At 40.4% G+C, this 21834-nt stretch overlaps 1 protein-coding gene across 1 annotated transcript; it reads right to left on the reverse strand.

Annotated features, from left to right (window-relative positions):
- Positions 1 to 561: 561 nt before the first annotated feature.
- On the reverse strand, positions 562 to 19343 carry LOC133388372 (putative lysosomal acid lipase/cholesteryl ester hydrolase). The gene is made up of 9 exons (XM_061634345.1): positions 19239 to 19343; positions 18488 to 18605; positions 16510 to 16708; positions 15743 to 15852; positions 12523 to 12662; positions 8329 to 8475; positions 6352 to 6423; positions 4424 to 4495; positions 562 to 945 (listed from the first exon to the last, which is right to left on the reverse strand). The coding sequence occupies exons 1-9, from the start codon at positions 19341 to 19343 to the stop codon at positions 712 to 714; spliced, it is 1197 nt and encodes a 398-aa protein (XP_061490329.1). The 3' UTR covers positions 562 to 711.
- Between the last annotated feature and the right edge of the window lie 2491 nt (positions 19344 to 21834).

The following is a 21834-nucleotide window of genomic DNA, read 5'->3' on the forward strand; positions in this document are numbered from 1 at the left end:
TACTGAGAGATGCGAGAAGGTGAACTTGGAGCCTCCAGGATGCAAAGCACATGCTCTGCCACTGAGCAGTAAGGACAGCGTTCTAATACATGCCCAAAATTTGTTTTCCACCAAGCAGGGATTTATGTCAATGCACATTTCATATAAAAATCAATTCCAAGTAAATTGTGTTTCGTCTCAAGGTGTCAGTCTTTAAATAAGTCCTGCACATCATGTTGCTCTCACTGTGAAAGCAGAGCTGGTCTTCCTAACTCTGTTATGGGGAGTGGGGTGGAGCCAAGATTTTGCTTTTTAAAAAGAGTTTAAAAAAGGTTTCATATTACTGGTTCCACAGACACTGAAAAGGCTTTAACTGGATTTGTTTCTATCCTTCCCTCCATAACACAGTTTGGGGTGATCAGTTTTACTTTCAGATGTACATTACTGTGCAAGCTTGGTGGCAAAGCATTTCCTTTCCACAGGACTACTGTGATGAGCAGACCACTTAAGTTGTGACTCAACACCTCCAAGATGCATGGATTTAAATACTTATGAGCAATAAAAAAATTTAATTTCCTGAGCTATAACTAAGCTGCACATAGACAGGTTAATAATACTGTATGTATTTAAGAAGGTAGGAATAACTTCTCTTTTTAAAAAAATAGGTTATAGACTGATGGTGCTGGTTTCTTGAAGAAATTTCAGGATCACAGTTCCAAGAACGGCATACACTCAATGATAATTCTGCATGAGCTCAATTATTTTTATGTACATGCGCTGTGGGGCATCGAGGCCCCAGATGAAATCCAGATGTTCCCAGTCAGGAATATTCTTGTGGTAAACTAAGTTCGGGACCTGAGGCAGCAACAGGGCAACGTCCTTTGGGTCTGCAAGCCAGTCTTGACTGCCAGTCCAGAGAGCTGTTGGTACAGTCATCTGTTTTACATTGTAGAAAGGTGGTGTTGGCTAAAAGGGAGGAGGGAAATAACAGTTTAAATAACAGTTTGTAGTTTATAACACTGAGAAGACTTCCTGGCCAAAACTCAATCACTCTCTTTCTCCATACATACATAGAGATGCACACAGAGTACAGCAGGACTGGGGAAACTGTTGCGCTCCTGAAGTTGCTGGACTACAACTCTCATCATCCTCATTGGTCATACTGGCTAGGCTTGATGGGAGTTAAAGTCCATCATCATCAATATGGGGATACCCTTAAAGACAGTCTAGAAGCTGTAGCTCAGGGGTCACCAAGATGTTGCTCATGGGTGCCACGGCACCCTTGAAGGCTTCAGTGGCACCTCCAACAGGTAATCCAAAATCTGAGCTTTCATTTTTTTTAAAAAAAGCAAGGCTCTAATCCTCCTAGGAAGGAAGTTATAGAGTACAACTTACAGGTATCCTTCTGAGCAATTTCTGTGAATTGAGCCAACCTGGCTGCTCCTGCCTGCCTGAATTATTAGCAATGAGTGAAGTCAGAGCTGTGATTGATAAGTGAGTTGTTTGTACACCAGGCAGCAGGAATCCCTGGGGTCCTAAAGAGCTGCATTTTTCATGCTTCTGTATTTTTTTTCCTAGTTCTTGCAATCTCCATAGTTTCCCCTTCCTTTTTTCCTGGCAACAAGAATCAAACTTCCCCGTGCTAGGTTTGCCTGAGATCAGGTAGAACCTACAAGTTATTTTCTGCAAATACTACTATATCATAACTGTGGGTGAATGTTAAAGAATCCCACCACAAAGGCAAATGCAAAAACTCTGCAAAGAGGCTTAGGCATGTCTCCTTCTTTGCAGGAGCTAAAGACCAGGGACTCATTCAGTAAAGACAGGGAATTAACCTTATAGTTAATTTACAGTACACTTGTATACATGTCTAATCAGATGAAATTCTTTTTGTGTTTAATAGGGCTTACTTCCAGGTGAGTGGGTACAGGATGGCAGGCTAAATGTTGCTTTAGGTTGGCATTGGGGAAAAACAGAATTCTTGTTCCTTTAACAGCTTTACAGCAGGCAGAAATTCTCCAGGTCAAGCTTTTTTTAGTATGGAAATACAATTATGGGCAAAGCTTCACCATGACTATTCTCTAATTTTGAGTTATGCCATGAACCCATGGTAGGAGCCCCCAGTACTCTCAAAATTTGAAACGTGCCCTCAGATCCAAAAAGGTAGGCGACCCCTGCTGTAGCTACAGCAGAATACAGGAGCAAGAGTGGTGTTTGTTGCCCATGGGGGAACACTGATTCCCCAACAGTACATTAGCTGCCTATATGCTACCCAGCCTGAGATAATGTGTTGATCCAAATGTTTCAAGGAGTGCTTCTCCCCATATGTGCTCACGTCTTGAAACTTTATTTATTAAATTTATATCCCGCCCTTTGTTCCAAAGGAGCCCTTGATATTGCCTGGGGAGGTCTTGCTAGTGGTCTTGGCAATTGTGATGATCACTGTTTGGTAATAGTAGGCAGGGCCTTCTCTGTGGTGGCACCCCAATTGTGGAACTTCTTTCCATTGGAATTCAGATTGCTCTCCTCAGTGGTGATCTTTCAAGAACAGCTTACATTGTATTTATCATTCAAGGAAATCATGAGAGTGAAAGGCCATGTATGAATATTAGAGTTATTTCTGAACTACATAAAGTATTCTTATTCTTTATTAAATTTATATCCTACCCTTTCTCCCAAAGGGAGCCCAGGGTGGCAAACAAATGATAAAGCACCAAAAACATCTTAAAAACATTTTATTTATTTATTTATTATTTATTTATTGTATTTATATACCGCCCCATAGCCGAAGCTCTCTGGGCAGTTTACAATAACTAAAAACATTAAAAACAAATATACAAATTTAAAAACACATCTTTAAAAAACAATTTAAAACACAATTTAAAACTTATACATGCTACAAGGGCAAAACAAAAACATCTTTAAAAGGATCTTCAAAAGCAATTCCAATACAGATGCAGACTGGGATGAGGCTATAGTGTTTTAGTGATGGTTTTAGGCTTTTACTTGTATACTGTATTTTATGTGATCATTTTGTATGGAGATCTAGGGAGATGGAGAGTGGTCCAGAAATGAAAAAAATATTAAAACCAGCAAACTTCTGGAAGGCCACATGTCTGCCCTACAGCAAGACAACGCATCATATTGTGGTAAGAGAGAGTCACAATCCAAGTCATGTGTCAGAAATAAACAGAAAATTTGAGAGAAATAGCACCCTCATTTCTCCCCAGCACTCAAAGAGTAACAGAGGGGCAAACTCTACACTCAAGAATGTGCAACAATATATAATAATTAAAAAACACTCTAGACTCACATTAAGGATACAATAACCATCAGTACATCCATATTAAATTAAACATATAAATTAATATAAGATCTCCAGATTATATATATATATATATATATATATATATTCATTTCTTGATTTTTGTTTTTTAATCCTTCTCTTTTTCTTCCCCCCTTTCCCCCTTTTCTTAAATTTGCAAATAAAAAATTAAATTAAAAGTGTACAGCGACGCCCCAATAAGCACAATCTTGAGCAGAGAAGTAGTGGGAGGCAGGGGATACTTACTTAACCTCTTTCACACCTATTTCCCACTTGAAAATGTCCCCTAGCTGTTTTTACATGCACTCACAAACACACGCACTTGCGCAAGTGCACACTCACACACCCCTCAAGTTTGCAATGAGTGTTTGTACCACTGATTGTGAGAGGAGCTAGTTTGCATGTAACTCCAAACCAAATTATGACTCAGCATTAATGTGAAATCTGCTGGACAGATCACAGCTACGCTGTGAGATAAGCCATAGTTTGCTTTAGCATTAAGTCTGAATTCAGGATCATGGTTTGTCTTCCTCTAAACACACCATGATCTGGAACCAAAGTTTGTTCTTGGAATTACAACCCTTGGTTTGTTGGGACTAAGTAAAACACCAGCTAAACCATGGTTTATGTCACAGCAGCAGCAGGATGGAAGAGTGCAACAGCCACAATTTCCTTTCTGGGAACCCCAATGCTCTAGCCAGACCAGGAGTACTGAACTGCTGAGAGCCAAACAACACATAATACATACAACCCCCAAATAAGCATTTTACTGTATTACTATAGGTCAGCTCTTTCTAGCCTGGTGCCCTCTAGATGTTTCAGACCACATTTCCTATTATCCCTGACCATTGGCCATGTTTCCTGGGCTGATGGGAGCTATAGTCAAAACATCTGGAAGACACCAGGTTGGGGAAAGCTGCTATAGGCAAAATTGGTCTTTTTATCCCCTTTATCACATCATTCACTCATAACGAAGTGTTGACGGAACTTCATTTTATGCAGTATGTATTACATGAACAGCAGCCTTTGCCAACAATAGCTATGGCATGCTTTACCATTTTCTGCTCTCATGGAGGGAGGGAGGGAGGGAGAGAATGGCAATTAGTTAGAAATTCTTACCTGGTTGTAATGAGCCATGTTTTCTTTCTTACTACCCCAGTCAAAGGCTTTGAACTTCCCAGACTTCACACCCTGAAAAAGAGGTGTGCCATATTTTGAAAAACCAAATGGAAAAAGGGGTAAAATAGAGGTATATGCTATACAAATATATCGTGGCACCTGCATAAACAGAAATTGTGAACTGTGCTATAATTCACTAATAGGCAAAAAAACCCTTGCGGTTTAAGAAATACCTATAGTCCACAGATATTTCTATCAAACATTAAAAGCAGGGAAATTCAGCAGCTATAATGAATGCACAAGGGTGCAGCAGACCTGACCTCCTCTCTGAGATATTGTACTGCCCTACACATTTGTCAAAACACAAACACAATTTGGGTTGGTCTTTCACAGTCCAATCCACTTCCTGCGTGGCTTGGAAGAATTTGTAATATGTGCCTCTGAGCATATGGTGAGTGGTGGCAACACCTGCCATCTCCAAAGACAGAGAATTACATTGTTGTATGTTTGATAGTATTCTTCTCACTTTGCTTCTTTCCTGTGTTACTATTGTTTCTACAGAGAATCTAATCTAGAAAGTTTTATTTCCCTCATTATTCACCCTAGAAAACTGTATCAAATTTATTTTTATTAATTTCAAAGCCTTTTTATTGGTCAATGCCATATGATGGTGAAGACAGCCTTTTGTGTTTCAAATTGGAGGTTATGTTCTATTTCTATTTTGGGTGCATTAACAGTTGCATCTGAAACTGCAGTTTGATGTAAAATCAGACTGATTACAGTATGTTGCTACTTAAGCAATGACTCTAGTTGTTGGAAAAAACAAACTTGGCCTACCCAAGATGCATGTTGTCAGCCTGCTAGGTTTAAACCACTTCATTTAACGAAAGATGGGCATGGTCAATTAAAAACATAGAGCATATCAAGAAATTTGCTAGAATATATTTCACCTCCCACTGTTGTATCTTGTGTAAACTGAGACACTCTGGATGTCCACTGGAGACTATGTTGCAGAGCTGTGAGTGCTATTATTCCACAATTGTTTTTGGAGTTTTTTAGTGTATATTTTGCAAAGTGTTGCTGTGCTTCACATATTCACCGAAAGAAGCAAAAGCAAATGATTTACTATAGGAACATTCACTAAAATTGCAAAGTAAATCAAACATATTTAAAGTGACTATCTGAACTATATCAACTGTATCTTGATATTGTTGCTTCCTCCCTGCTAAAACAAGATCAGCACAGCACATGTCTTGTTTCCATTATTTGGGCTCTTTGCATGTGTTGCCACCACTCATATGCTCAGAGGCACAGGTTACCAAATTCTTCCAAGCTACACAGGAAGTGGATTGGACTGTGAAAGACCAACCCAAATTGTGTTTGCATTTTGACAGATTTGTAGGGCAGTACAATATCTCAGAGGGGAGGTTGGGTCTCCCGCTCCCCTGGTGCATTCACTATAGCTGCTGAATTTCCCTGCTTTTTAAAGTTTGATAGAAATATCTGTGGGCTATAGTTACATTCTTAAACCACAAAGTTTTTTGCCTATTAGTGAATTTCTCCTTTTCAATCCATGAGGAAAGAAATGGGATCCTGTGCAAGTATGTACTCTTATTGAGCTATTCCCCACTAAAGTGTTAAATGTGTATATTTTGATTCTGTGTGTCAATGCTCAATAAATATCCCCATGTTTAAGATCTGTGTGAGTGCAAGTGACTGGGCAAATCGCCAAGACGCACTATTGCCGATGTCAAAAGATCCTAATTCACAAGGATTGTGAATGTATGAATGTGAAACACGTGACTACAGTTTTACTAACAAATTCTTAATTTCACTTTCAATAGCCTGTTCCCTTGAAATGGGCCAACCATTCAACAGCTGAAATCAATGCAGGTTTTTTTTAACAGAATTGAGGATTTTGGGTCTACCTGACTCCAGTGAAGCATATTCTGGACAGATGTCCCAGCTGGACAGTGTGTTCCATATACCTCTATTCGACTCTGTAACAAACAGCAACATTATCAGCTGAAGTTATTACAAAGTACAACAGCCACTTCACTTCCTTTTTTTCCATTTGGTTTGTTTGAACAAAACAACTGCATCGGAGCTTAACACTGGGTATCATGCAGAAATCTGTGCTTATTTACAGCAAAATACTAACTACCAACATCTCTTTATGGAGATCAACTTGACACTCTAAAGTAGATACCAATCCCAATATTATGTTACCAAGCAAAACTGAGGTTAGCTTAGAGCAAGGCATTTCAGTTTTAACTGACTCACAACTTTAATAAATTTTTAATATCAAAATACTTTAAGTGCAATCTTATGCCTACTTACTAAGTAAATACCATTGTGTTCAACAAGGCTTGCTCCCAGGTAAATGGGAGCCCTAACAATGCTTTTCATGATATAGTACAACTCAACCCTGTAGGGCAAATGGGTGCACCACCCTCCCCCTAGATCTGTGTCCACTACCCCAGATTTATTAAAGGGAGTTTCTTTTCAATTTGTCACATGACACACAATGACAGTCTCCATTTAAAGAATGACAGTTTGTTTTAAGAACAGGGGTAGTTTTAAGAATAGGAGCCTCTGAAAAAAGCAATAAATAAGGCAGTGCACAACAAAAGCCTCGCCTGGAAGAGCCTGCGAAAGTCAGCTCTCTCAAGACTTTCCCTGACTGTAATCACAAAAAATATATCTTCAATCACCCTACATTTACGAAAGTGTTCCTGAAAAGCAGCCTGCATGTGATTATGACCCTTGAGTAATATATTAGAACTTTGTATTATGGGCTAGAGTTAGACCCCACATCTTGGACTTTTCTTTGCTGTGCTTTTCAGTTTCGGTTGTGTTTTCTACCCAACCAGAAATAAAGAACCATGTTTGTTTGACTGCAATAAGAAGTAAATTTGTTAATTCTGCAGTTTTTATGATTACAGCATGGTTGGGTGCTTATTACTAAATGGTAAAATAAAGAGACAAACAAAATCAACCCGAAGTTACCCTTTACTGTTTTAAAGCACCCACAATACTCACAATCATAGTGGCTATTTTTTGTTGATGGCAAAGAACGCAATAGAAACACTGCTGTGCACACTATCGTTAGCTGGCTGGCTGGCCATCTAAGCTATAAGGCCTAATTTCTGATTTTCCCAATGTGTGCAGCTCAGTGTGAGGCCTTTTCCAGGTTTCTGGGCAGAAAAATCAACCCAGCTTAACCAGTTTAAAAAAATATCCAATTGCTTTCTACAATTAGTTTCCAATCACTCAGTTAGTCCTCTATAAATGAACCAGTTTTCCTTTGATTGTGCGATAGGGAGAAAGGTCAGGAGCAAGACTAGAAGAAGGGATCCTCAAGGAGGAGTTAACAAATATATCCTGAAGTATTTATTTTGTCTCTGCCTTTGGCCCTCACATGCTCTCCAGTGGGGGGGGGATTGGCTAGCGCTATGCTCCTTCCCCCCAAATGTCCCACCTAACAAAGAAGGCTAGCTGTTTTTAAAGATGTCTTGTTTTAATATGTTTTTAAATAAGTTTTGTTATAGTTTACTTTCGTTTTAGTATATTTTAAAGTCTGTTTTATGATATTTTAGTTTTTAGTGTTTTTGTTTCCCTCCCTGGCTCCTACTGGGAGGAAGGCAGGATATAAATGAAATAAATAAATAAATTCTCCCAGGGCCAATACAGATATGACAATCAACAAGTGTTGAATAAGTAAATAAACTGTTGAATGAATAAATGAATGGATAAGTAAATAAATGAACTTTCCTAGGGCCAATACAGATATGACAATTAACAACTGTTGATAGAGTGGACCATAGGATTGTATACTGTGCCCTCTAGTACATGAACTCCCCACACCCTGGTCTGATGTCATTTCCAAAAAGAAGAAGTCTTACCATATTTAGATTTTTCTCATTAAACCCACACACTAGGAAGAAAATATTACCACAAAGATCATCAAGTAAGAAACGGCCACACACTTCAGTAGCTAACCATTTCAGACTTTTGCTCTGGGGAAGAAACTGCTTTGTTCCAAAAATTTCCTGCCAAAACAAGGACATATGTACACAGGTTATTTTGTTAGCCAAGCCTCCATTTTCCTAGGGCTATTTTTAAAAATATCAAGCAGCAACAAACTACTACAAATATCAAGTAGCAACAGATTACTACTATGGGAATTCTCTACTCAGACATTTAGGATGGAACACCCATTCATATCCCATGTGCACCCTCAGGCATAAGCGTCCTGTACTTTGTTCTTGACACAAACACTGTAATCACAGCGATCTAAGATGACACAAGTCAGGTACAACTTGACATGTATGCAGTGTGCAACTGACACCCTTCCAAAGTGGCTCAGGCATGAGCCAGATTCCAGCAGTTCCCACAATGTGAAATAATTTCAGTAGGAGTTGAAACATAGTAAAGACTTGTAATTATGCAAACATAGCCTATAAATTATGGGCACTGCTTTCTAGATCTCAGGCCATTCTGCAAATAACCAGTAGCCAAATGTTCTGGTTTGCAACTGTTTATTCCTACAGTAACTTTAACAGAAATGCTTTAGTTCTGTATTGTTTGCATGGTGAACTAAGGAAGAATTAATTCACTGGTAAATCTCCTGACTTTATCCCAGGGCCAAGAACACCAGCAGTGGCTGTTCCTCCTATTGACACTCAATCTATTGTTGCCAGAACCACAAAGTCTGCAAGGTGATCAAATACTACCTTGGCCACAAAGTCACTAGAGGGCTTTAGACAACCCCATCTCTCATTCTTAATCCTCTCACCCACCAAACTGCAATCTTGGATAATACTGAGCACGTGACAAGGTTGATATACAGATTACTGAGTTAAAAGGGGGGGTATTGGCTATATTCATACATACAGTGATCTCAGCTCATGCTGAGCCCCAAACAAAGAGCCTCCAACAAGATCAGCAAGTCTTTTTGAGCCCTGAAAAGGATTGCATGTGCCTATAACTGCCCCCAGCCATGTGATCAGCAGTTTGACTTGGCTGTCTTCTCTTACAACCATACATTGTTTAACACGTTAAACAGGTATTCACTAACAGGCCAAAAACCCTTGTGGTTTAAGAACATACCTGTAGCCAACAGATATTTCTATCACACTTTTAAAAGCAGGGAAATTTGGCAGCTCTAGTGAATGCACCAGAGGAGCAGGAGACCTGACCTCCTCTCTGAGATATTGTACTGCCCTACAAATTTGTCAAAATGCAAACACAATTTCTTTCACAGTCCAATCCACTTCCTGCGTAGTTTGGAAGAATTTGGTAATGTGATTTTCTCTGCTTAGTGAATTTCTCTGCTTTTTAAGCTACGAGGTAAGAAATGGGATCCTCTGCAAGTTAGCTAAGAATAAATTGATCATTTGCATGCTTATTGAGTTCAATGGGATTTACTCCCCTGCAATCATGCTTAGGATAGGTGAAACTGACCATGAAGGAGGGAGAGGGAGGAGAGGAAGAGGGAGGGAAGGGAGAGGGAAAGGAGTGGATGGGAAGGGGATTGGAAGGGGCAAAGGAAGGGGGAGGGGAGGGGCAGGGGACAGGAAGAGGGGAGGAGATGTTTGATCATTTGCATTGTTATTGAGTTCAATAGGATTTACTCCTGTGCAATCATGCTTAGAATAGATGAAACTGACCTGCGGGAGGAGCAAAGAGGGGGGAGGAGAGGGAAGGGGATGGGTAGCTGGTGGATGGGAGCAAATTTAAACCAAAGCTGTCCCTGGTCACATCCACACCAGACATTTATTCTACTTTAAACAGTCATGCATTCCTCCAATGAATCCTGGGAAGTGTAGTCCCTGAAGGGTGCTGAGAGTTGTTTAAAAAAGCCCTATTCCTCTCACAGAGTTACAATCACCAGAATTCACAGGAAAGGGAGGCTGACTGTTAAATTACTCTGGCCACTGAAACCCTGCCAGGGGAATAGAAGTCTCCTACTAACCCTCAGCACCCTTCACAAACTATGCTTCCCAGGATTCTTTGGGGGAAGCCATGACTGTTTAAAGTGGAACAAATGTCTGGTGTGAGTGTGGCCCCCTAATTAGCCAAGGCAAAAATGCTGTCTTTTAGAACACTAAATGTTGGTTCTTACTGACCATGCCTGTGCTATCATAGACTCCAATGTTAAATTTCTTAAATAAAAAAATCAGCCATGCATTTTTTTTTACTTTTAAACTGCAGCAGATGTAGGTCAGAGTATGGGGCAAGGTGGATAACAGGATTACAGGTATTTTGGGGACATGGCTGATTTTTAATTAATTTCAAGGAACTATGAGACCACTGACCAAAAAAAGGCCAAAAGGGGTCTGGATTTTTTTTCTGGTTTTACAGTTTGAGCTCTAGATTCTCTATGAATGTTTTGTGTATTGCCATGAAAATGAGGGTTGTTAAGCAAGCATTTCTTAGTTCAGGACTGTAAGTTTTGTGAGAGTTTGTTTTGAAATAAGCTTATGGGAAGCAGAGGAGTATTTTCAGTTTAACGTGGCAGAATGTGAAAAATCCACACTGGCTATAGTATACAGCCACTCATGGCTATATAATTTACTGCAATACATTTATCCTAAAATAACTTCATCATCAGTAATGTAGTGGCAAATTCAGAAGTGTAGGATCCCTTCATGATAGCCATGACCCCTTCCATCTTCTTTTTTTCCTGCTGGGTTGAGAATGCCTTCTCCCACAACTAGGAGCCGATAAGCATGAAAGGCAGAGTGTTAGCTACTGAGAAGAGTCTTCTCAGTGAATGGCTCACCTCCTTTCACTCTGATTCACTCTAACTAGCAAGATAGAACAAGGAAGTAGTTAGAAGACTCTTCAGAGTGGCTAATACACTCTCCTGTCATGCTGATTGGCTCGTAGGATGCTGGACACATGTGGGCCCTGCTGAGATGCTGCTCCCAAAAAAGTAAGGGGTCTAAGACCCCCTGAGACCCTTGATGACTACACCCCTGTTCATCATTATTGCTTTAAAGGCAACTGAGTAAGCCATGGGTGTGAGTTGCCATCATACCGTCAAAAACCCCATGGTGGATTTATATATCCAGCTTCCTCATTAGTAGGAAGTGTCTACCAAATTATTTAATAAGGGTACCAAATGTGAACAAAGGTAGGAAAATTGTTCTCACAGCTGTACCACCCTGGGGGGAAAAAACCCTCAGGCCTGTGAATCCCAGTGAAGGAAATGGTGTAAACACCTAAAGCCACAATCTGATACAAAGCTGCAGCACTGGCCAGCATGAGCAGTTTAGACATCTAAGAGCATTAGAAATACCCTCAGGTCAAACCACAAGTTTACTTTTAAAATGAGCTGATCATTCAGGCTCTTGTTACAAAGCGTGCTCTGTCTTTTCTGCAAGTATAGAGACAGCAAGAGAAAAAACATATTCCTGAGTCCTTAGCTACATGTGGCAATATTTGTGTTCTTGCTTCTTGCTTGATTGTTCTTGCTGTGCCATCTTGCTTAGGATAGGTGAAACCGACCTGCAGAAGGAGCAGGGAAGAGGAACGAGGGGGAAGGGGAGGGGCAGGAGAAGTGAGACGCTTGGGTGGGCACTGGGCAGAGGGAAAGCCCCTTTCCTTTCCAAAAGGAAAACATTGTTAACAGTATTATTATTGGGAGGGGGGGTTCGCCTACCTTTTTATTCCACAGCAGGCACATGTAGTCTATCACCCAAATTTAAACCAAAGGTGTCCCTGGCCACATCCACACCAGACATTTATTCCACTTTAAATAGTCATGACTTTCCCCAGAGAGTCCTGGGAAGTGTAGTTTCTGAAGGGTGCTGAGAGTTGTTGAGAGAAGCCCTATTCCCCTCACAGAGCTACAATCATCAGAATTCACTGGGAAGGGAGGCTGACTATTAAACCACTCTGGCCATTGAAACCCTGCCAGGAGAACAGGAGAATAGTTTACTTTTAAAATGAGCTGATCATTCGGGACTTTGTTAAAAAGCATGTTACGTCTTTTCTGCAAGTAAAAAAACAGCAAGAGAAAAAAACATATTCCGGAGTACTTAGCTACATGCAGCAATATTTCATGCAATTATTTGGTCCAAAATATGTACTTTGAGCTGCTGTTCTGGAACCTCTGCAAGCCTGGTCAGCACCGGGTTGGTTAAAAACTTTGCTGTGGCTATGGGTGCCAATCCAAAAAACATTTTTATCTTCTTAGCAAGCTGTGGCATGGTTGAAAATGCAATGAATGCTGGGCAGCAGGGTGGACAGAAAAGACAAGAGCAGAGAAATGAATATAGCTAGCAATGCAGTCTTGAACAAAATTCAATAACAGAATTTTAGCTCATTTTCTCGTAACGCAAAAGCAATCAAGTACACTGTACTTTACGACCCTTGAGGAACAGTTTACTTTCACAATCTTCAAGTCAAAAGGAACCATTATTTATTAAGAAATCTGATCCCTACTTTTCTTTCTAAATAAATTCAAAGTGGCTTACAAAATTACTAAAATTAAAAACTATCATAAGAGTAGCTAAAACTAGGGATGGGTGAATCTGTCAGGTTCAGTTTCCCTCATTTTCATTTGTGAGGGTTTTTTTTAAAGTCCTCATGAAAACACATCAGCATTTTAGTGTGAATTGTATGTTAATGGACACTTTTACCATAGTATATGCATTTTTGTGCACATTACACATGCACACCTTACCCTACTCTAGGCATTTTTGTGCATGTCTCTTGGCTAAAGGACTGCATTTAAAAAATTAGAGAAGTGTGAATTCCAAGGACAGCTATGTTTTGGTTCTCAGATTGTTTCAGAAAGTGCAAATTAGGTAGGTTCGCCTTTAATTGTGAACTACATCAAATTTCTTCCCAAACCCTAGATAAAACCAAGTTTAAAAGCAGGGAAGAAAGAAGCATTGCTTCAGTGGAAGCTCATCAGAATATAAGGTGCAAGCAGCACACCTGAAGCTTAAACGAGAGGGACCTAACCACACCACTTTAGGGATGGAGTTTTATAATCTGGGCATCACAAAAGAAAAGGCCCTGTCTTGCTTCTGACCAACTGAAAACCTTTTGGGGTTGTGTATATTTCCTCAAAAGTGTCATTGTTGTACATTCACTTGATAAACTCACTTTGTGGCTGTCCTAAGAATCAATGACACGTGAAGTGACAGTCAGAGGTGACTGTCTTGGTTATAGAACTATGGTTTGTCAGACCAAGAATGAGTGTTTGACCCCCACATTCCCTTCTTCCCTTCTCTTGTGGGCCTTAATTCAGTACTTTGACAGTTTGTTAAACTAGATCTTCCAGTTACACTGAAACTGGGATACTCTTGTTCAAACTCTGACTGCAAACCACATTTGATCCTGGTTGGCATGCCAGATTATTAATCAAACTTCTTTTAAAGGCTGTTGTTATGATGTTTCGGAGTGTTTTAGTTTGCCATCCTGGGCTCCTACTGGGAGGAAGGGCCAAATATAAATTTAACAAATAAATACTACTAAATAAACTGAACAACAGTATCACAGTTCAGACAAACTGAACCAACATAAAGCATATTTAACAAGTTGTGCAGGGAGTATTGTACTCCAGACACCACTTTTGGTAAGTGGTTATAATACATTTTGACTAGGGTTGCCATATTTCAGTTCCACAAATCCAGACAGCTAATTTGCATATTATTCAAATTATTTGCTGATTATCCAAATTGGGAAAATTAATTGTTGCATTGTCCAGCTGTTTAATTTTTGTGTCTAGTAATTACCACCAAAAGTGAGGGAGGATGTAAAGAATCTTTTTTTTTAACTTACATTTTCAGCCTTAAATGCCTAGACTCTAATTTCCAACACTATGGAATATTTAGTTATTTATTTATTAAGAGGATTTGTATCCTGCTTTTCCACTGTTAAAAAAAGAGAACTCAGGGCAGCTTATAAACTTAACAAAAACAATAAAAATATGCAATCAATATAAAAGCATCATAAAAACACAAAATAGGAACAAACAAAACAAGCCAGTGCAGCGGTATAAAATCCAGCATAAAACAAAAAGCTAGCAAAACATCAATTAAAACCACTACAACTTGCAATGCAGATAGAAATCAAGATTTCAATATTATCAGTTTAGTCAATCATCTTGCCTAAAAAGAGTAGTGTCTGAGCATGTAAGTAATGTCTTTAGTACATTGATTCTCACATACCAGGTCAGGGAAAGGGAAAACACAGCCTTCTATCATAAAGGCTGGAACTTGATGGAGATTTGAGTGCTGACACTCAATGCAGTGAATTCTAGAGAGGTGGCAAGCTGTGCTAGTATTAGACAGGACAGCTGTTCTATTCCTATCGGTCTTTTAGCCTTTTTTGAATTGCTGAATGGGCTCTGTCGGGCAACAGGGTGAGTGAGGCTGCATTCCAATGCAACTTTACATGGGAGTAAGCACCATTTAACAGGGTGGAGGCAGGGCCAAAAAATGCAAATACTAATACCTCAACCTTTTCTACAGGGAGGTTTGCTTTTATATTTTGTATTTGTTCAGGGGAGGAAGTGTTTGGTGGATTCAAACCCCTTTATTCCATCCTCCCACTGCAGACACTCCCATTGCATTCACCACTTAAGACACAAACCCTGAGGCACAGAGGGAAATAAGATGCAGGATGATTCTCCTTGCTGACTCAACCAGAAAGTACGGGGATAAGGGGCAAAGCTGTATGTGTTGATCAAGTGAGCATGTGCAGTTTTCTAAACTACCTAGATTCTACATATGCAGCAAGCAAGCAGGCTAAAATTCTTGATTTTCCCGGGACAGCTGCCAAAAACAATGGAAGGCGGGAGTAGGCTGGTTTCTCACAAAACAGGCAGAAAACTGCCTCCACATTTTGCCTTGTATCTCTGGATCCACAAGGGCTAGAGACTTGCTTTTCTTTTTTTTTAAATGAACGCTGGGAATCTGGGCCACCTAATGGACTAAGCAGGCACCAGGCAGCATGGCTATAATCATGGTAAAACCCAGCTAACTGGGCAATATGGCAACCCAAGTTCTGACTAATGTTGGAACATTAATGTGGCCTAGGATACTTTAAACCTCAGCCCAGAACCACTTTGAAACATTAAATAGTTCTTATACGGTCAGTATTTCCCAGTAGAAAATGCAGGAATCCAACACAGAGATTGCTACTTAAAATGATTCATCCTACGTGTCCAGTGGCTCTGTGTGTAATTACTCAACTATGAACAAACTCTCTTCTGAAATTAATATGCAAGAGCAACTGTACAAATAAATGTGTCGCTATTAGAACTTCCAAGGTACATTTAAAAGTCTGTTAACCTACCCACACTGGTGCCCTGGGAATGGCCAACATAAAATATTTGTTCTTGTCTTGTTTTCTTCAGGATGAAGTTTATTGATGCTGGAAGGTCATATTTAGCCATTTCATCATAACTGCAATGGAGAAGGAAGAAGAGCCTGTGCTTAACATATGCAGTGGAATCTCCATTTTCTAAGCCTAAAATGCCATGCTCTCCACCCAATTTTCAATACGAGAACAGGTTTGGATCTGGCAGACCAGAGTTCATCTCCTCCACGAACCCTTCAAGTCACCAATTCTCCAATCATTTGTGAAGCAGAGTGATTGGGTTCTTTTAAAAGGACAAAGTCAGTAAAAACCAGAAGGCATTTTTAAAATGACTAATGACAGTGGCTTCCCTTGACAGTTTTCCTCCTTTCCATCTGCACTTGGGCTTCTCTTCTTAACATTATACAATGTACCATTCCTATTTGTATTGTCTTCCAATGACGTTTTTGTATTTTGCATCCCAATGGCTTTCAGAGTATGGGGAAGAACATGAATATATTGCAGAGACAGTAACTGGATTTGCAAAAGGAGATCTGGGTTCAAAGGTCACCACTTGCCCATTGAGCTAATGGGTAACCTTGAGCCAGTCACCATGGCACACAATTCCCCATGTGAACAATACATGCAAGTTTCTTTAAAAAAAAAACACAAATTACTGGTAGGAAGTACACGGCCAATTAATCACTGCAAAGGGAAAACCAGGAACCAACAGCATGCAATTAAGTTTGACAAGCTCACTCTACCTAAATATCCAGAATTCTTCTTGTTCCACCGTATAGTTTATATGTTTGCTGGACCAAGTGTTACCTCTGCTGTTTCCTAGCCAAACATCATAGCCAGCATCAGCCAACATAAAGCCCAGGCTGTTATAGTCCAGATTTGACACCCAGTTACTGCTATCGCCAAGCAAGCCATGCTGCAGAAACACTGCTGGCTTGAGATCTGAAAGTGAAATGTTTTAAAGCATAGTTACAAGAAAGGATTCAGTGTCGCTTTGTAACACTACTCATTCTGATAATTCCATACCTACTGCCCTGACTCCCAACCATAGAAGGAGACCTGAGTCTGAGACCTGACTCAAAGGCTGGGTTTCTCAATGAGCTTTATTCCAGAAGTCGGCACAGGAATACAACATCAGGCATTTTAAGCATGATTCAGAATACAGAACAGGAACATACAGGCTACGCATATCTCAGGATACAGAACCAGGCACGTGGAGGCAACAGCAGACTACTGTCACAACCACCTAACCATGCCCAGCCACCTAGATATAAGAGAGGAGGGAGGGCACATTACTTGTCTGAGCATTCTCTAGTACTTCTCAGCATTTCCTGCAAGACAAAAGCTACTTCCATGAGTAGAGGGCACTTTCTTTTGCTGAAGCTGCCTCTTTTCTAATCTGCGTGTCCTCAGCAAAAGCATAATCTCTGATTCTAACACACTACTTTCACTTTCCTCTCTCTGGAAGACAGCAGGCTGTTCATTAAGTTTTATCTGTTCAACAGCTAGGTCTGAGCTGGGTGCCAGCTGGGTGTTTCTCTGTCATAGACACAGAGGGGGTATGGGCACCATTTGACTCATCAGATTTACAGCTGCCAGAGATTTCCCCAGTGCCCTCCGTGACATCTGTAACTCAATCTGGCCAAAGGTTCTCCTTGGGGCCCATGACACCCAACTTGGAGCACAGAGCAGGCATGGCAAGCAATTGAACAGAATGGGAGCGCTTTCACAAGTGATGCCTTTTGGTTTGGAATGAGTCACTTCTGAATGCATTCTTATTCATATTATTACTAGCGGCCCTTCAACCTAAGGTCATGTACTGCCTGTTAATTTGAACAGTCCAACTGTATAAGCCCCTTTTAAGTTACAGTGGTTATTAAACATGATTAGGGTATCCATTAAGCTAACAGAATTCCTTGGTCAGATTGGTTCCCCTCTTCAAACCATGTAATGTGAGTAAGCTGGGGAAAGGGTCCACTGTAGAAATAGCTTAGCACTGGAAGGATGAGGCTCAGTCCATGTGCCTTTCCTTCATGGTACCACTTTTGTCTCAGGTCCCAGAATCAGATTATGCTCTATTCAGGCTTCACAAAACCAGCAGCCTCATGATATCCCACCCCCTTTCCTTGGAATGAACTCCTCACTCAAGAAAAAGCTGCATACAGGGACCACACAAAGGCAACTGAGCTGGCAGTCTCTCCACCTCCACCCTGCTCTCGTATCTCCTCTTTTAATCAGGCAGTGAGTCTAGCTATTTAATGCATGCAATTGTCTCTGAATGGCTACAACACATATATCCGTGATGAATGAAAAAGACTCTTTGCAACAAAAGAGATCTCCCTCCTCACAAAAAAGATCACATGCATTTTCCAATGACTTGAGTCACGAAGGCATGCAGCTGACAGCTACGTCAGGACTGTTAATGGCTCGAGTCAACGTGGACTATGAACTACTTATTCTAGCTTCCCCTTCTCCCTGCCACCACACTTCCCCACTTCTTTGAATAGCACAGGACTAACATGCACTTGACCTCATCGATTAATTAAGAGCTATAATAATCTAACATTGCCAAACAAATTGCCTGTTTTTCTATTGGCCAAACTTTATATAAGCCAAACTTGTCCAAACCAAGAAATTATTACTTTTCTACATATTTCCCCACAGTTTTAAACATGTGTATAGATGTGTACACACAATATATACCTCAAAGCACACACTCACCCTTATTCCACTGATTTCTTTTCCCATGAGGGATTCGGTTAATATTCAGAATATACCCATCATCTGTCACCACTTCATATTCCTCACTGGGATATCCTCTGAAGGAAATAATTTCACTCTGAGGGGAAAAGGAGAGAAAGGACAGGGTTTGGTTGGGAAGGTTCACAAGTGACTGTGAAATGCCTAAGACACTTCTTTTCCACACAATACCATGTTGATTGGTTTGTACATAGGGACCCTGCTGGGATCCTGCCCCCCTAAGAGTAAGGGGTCTACAACCCCCCATGACCCTGGACGACTACACCCCTGCCTACTTTGAACCAAAACAGGACAGTGTCCCCAGTTAAGAACAGGGGTTGCCAAGGTGGTGCTCATTGGCCTTTCCTGGCACCTAAAGGATTTTTAGCCTCCCTCTGCCGAAATTAAGCTTGAAAGAATCCTTCTGTTGTAGCTAGTACACCTTTATTTCAGAATTTATCTTTTTCTGCTGTTGCTCCTGCTCTGTATTTTAATTATAAGCTGCCCTGCAAATGTATTGGGAGGGAAGGGAAGGGTATGTTAGAATGATAAATATATTATTATTTAGCAGTAACAACAACAACAATAAAAAGAAGATTTTTGTGCCCCCTGCAATCCCAACATTCAGTGAAAACCCAGCTTCAAAACTATGCAGGATTGCACCACTAAGCAGCACCAATTACCAAATATGCCTTAAACTAAAGCAGATGTGACCAAAAGTTGAATGGTTTACAATATTCATAGTAGTTTCTGGATCCACGTGTCTTCTCCTTCTCAGATGTGCTTCTGAAGTTACAAGGCCTTGGACCAAACTTGCCACAATTGTGAGGAGCCACATCCTTGATTTGCATGCAAACAGATTCATCTTTCGGCATTGATGTCGAAGACTGCTCCTCCACAAAGTTAGATTAAAGGCAACTGTGAAGAATACGTACTTATAGCTGTATTATGTTCTGCAGATAAAGTGGTTCAAGTAGCTTATAATAACACTGTTTCTCAATAACAGACAGTGTTTTCCTGGAACGAAAACACCTCTGTAATTGATATGTTTGGTTTGGGACTTGCTCAGCTCCCAGTATAATCCTACGCACATCTATTCAGGTCTCATTTCCACTCAGTTTAATGGTGCATACTTCCAGATAAGTGGTTACAGGATTGCTGACTCAGTTTAACAAAATATTAGCTAAAGTGTGAAAAATGGTTAAATATACTGATTAGGATTGGCAAGAAATCTGATTCATTTTGCATTTCAAGCTGAAAATATCAATATTCTGACTGAAACAATATGAAACCTGAACACAGCCATTCTTCTAAATTTGCACTTATTCAAATTTTGCAATGCAGTTTGCTAACCAAACAATGTTTATAAAATCCTTATGTTAAAGGAAAGTGCGCATAAAAATGAATATATGTGAGAATAATATACAAAAATATATGAGAAATTGCTTGAAAAATGTGTACATTAGTCAAAGCTGCCTACATAAATGTGTGTATTAGGAAAAATTTGCATTGAAATGCTGGAGAATTTTCATGAGGATTTTTTAAAAAAGAAAATAGCAAATTGCTGCAGAAATGTGGAGAACTGAATTTAAGATTGGAAAAATGAGAAACTGAAAGAACCGAAATGAACAGATCTTTCCATCCCTAACACTTGTTAAGAGTATATGTCTCTCCCTCAGCAATACGGAGATTATACTGGCTTACTCTATCAGGAGGTTGAAGAATAAGGTTGCCAGGTTCAGGGCCTGAGACTGATCCTGTATCTTGGAGACTGGGCCTGGCAACCAAGAGGTCTTCTGTATCTTTAAAAGTTGTGCAGGGGGGAGGGAGAATTCCACCTTGTGGTTTTTGCCATTACAGTGTTGCAAGAACACCTGCACTTGACTGACTTTCTCTTCCCCTAAAGATACAGGATCAGTCTCAGGCCCTGAGCCTGGCAACCCTACACAACAGTCACTTTGTACTTAGAACAGAACTGAGCGCCAGCACCAAGAATAGATGTGGGGGCTGAGCCCTACAACAGATATAAAGTTTCCTCCACTTTCTGGGTTCGATGTAGTACCGACGGCTCAATGACTAATTCCATTTTGGCTAACAGGGGAGTCAGACAAGGATGCATACTGGCCCCCACACTTTTTAATCTTTTTTTAAACGATCTCAGTTCTCATTGTCAATCAGTCAACTTCCATTCCCCCAAAATAGCCAATCAAGCCTGCCCCTTATTATTATACGCTGATGACACGGCCTTATTATCTCTATCTAAAATTGGCCTCAGAAGGCTATTACGTGCATACATGGCCTATTGTACTACTAATCATCTGTCTATTAATTTTTCTAAAACAAAAATTATGATTTTTTCCCCACGATTAGCAATGCCAGAATGGAGAATTAATGGTCAGAGGATCACTCAGGTTCGAGATTACAAATACTTGGGGATCACGTTTAATTCCTCACTATCATGGACCCCTCATATTCGAGCCTCTGTCACCGTGCCTAGGACTACAGCCAAAGTGCTACTACGCTATCACTTTCATAAAGGCGCTCAATACGTCCCTGCAACTATTAAAGTATTTGCCGCCAAGATTACTTCCCAACTTTTGTATGGTAGCCCAATCTGGATCCCTAATATACGTCCCAAAATAGAAGCGATTCAAACTAATTTCCTTCGTGCCATCCTAGGTGTACCTCGCTGCGTTCCCAACACTGTACTGAGACTTGAAACAGGAATGCCCTCCTTAGAATCCCTTGCTTGGTCACGTACACTGTGTTTCTGGGCCAAAATGGCCTCCTCCAACCATACGCAGGGACATTCCTTTGCTATTCAACTAGATCTCTTTAATTCCTCCTGGGCCAAATCGATCCTACATAAATTTCCCTCCCTCGGTATGTCATGGGAATCACTAACAACCTTAGACCCAAACATAATTAAAGCCACCATACACAGGAGATTAAGAGACATAGACCTCCAGCGGGACATAGCTAACGCTGCTAAAACCTGTTCCCCATTATACTCTGGCTTGAGATTCTTTACCCCTTTCCCTGCCCCATATTTAGAGTTCCTACACCGCCCTTGCTATAGAATAGCTTTCACTAGGGCCAGGATTAACTGTCTAACATCAGCCCTTCTAGAAGGCCGCTATCGGGGCATCCCACAAGAACAACGTATTTGCTCCTGTCCCTGTAACGAAATCGAATCCCTTACACATGTCCTTTTTATCTGCCCCTTCTATACCATTCCACGAGACAAGCTCCTAAATCCCTTATTTAAATATCTTCCACCTCATTGCACATCTACAGACCAATTATATTTCCTACTAAGTGGTAAGAAC

This window comes from Rhineura floridana, chromosome 7 (assembly GCF_030035675.1).
Source record: "Rhineura floridana isolate rRhiFlo1 chromosome 7, rRhiFlo1.hap2, whole genome shotgun sequence".
Classification (NCBI taxonomy): domain Eukaryota; kingdom Metazoa; phylum Chordata; class Lepidosauria; order Squamata; family Rhineuridae; genus Rhineura; species Rhineura floridana.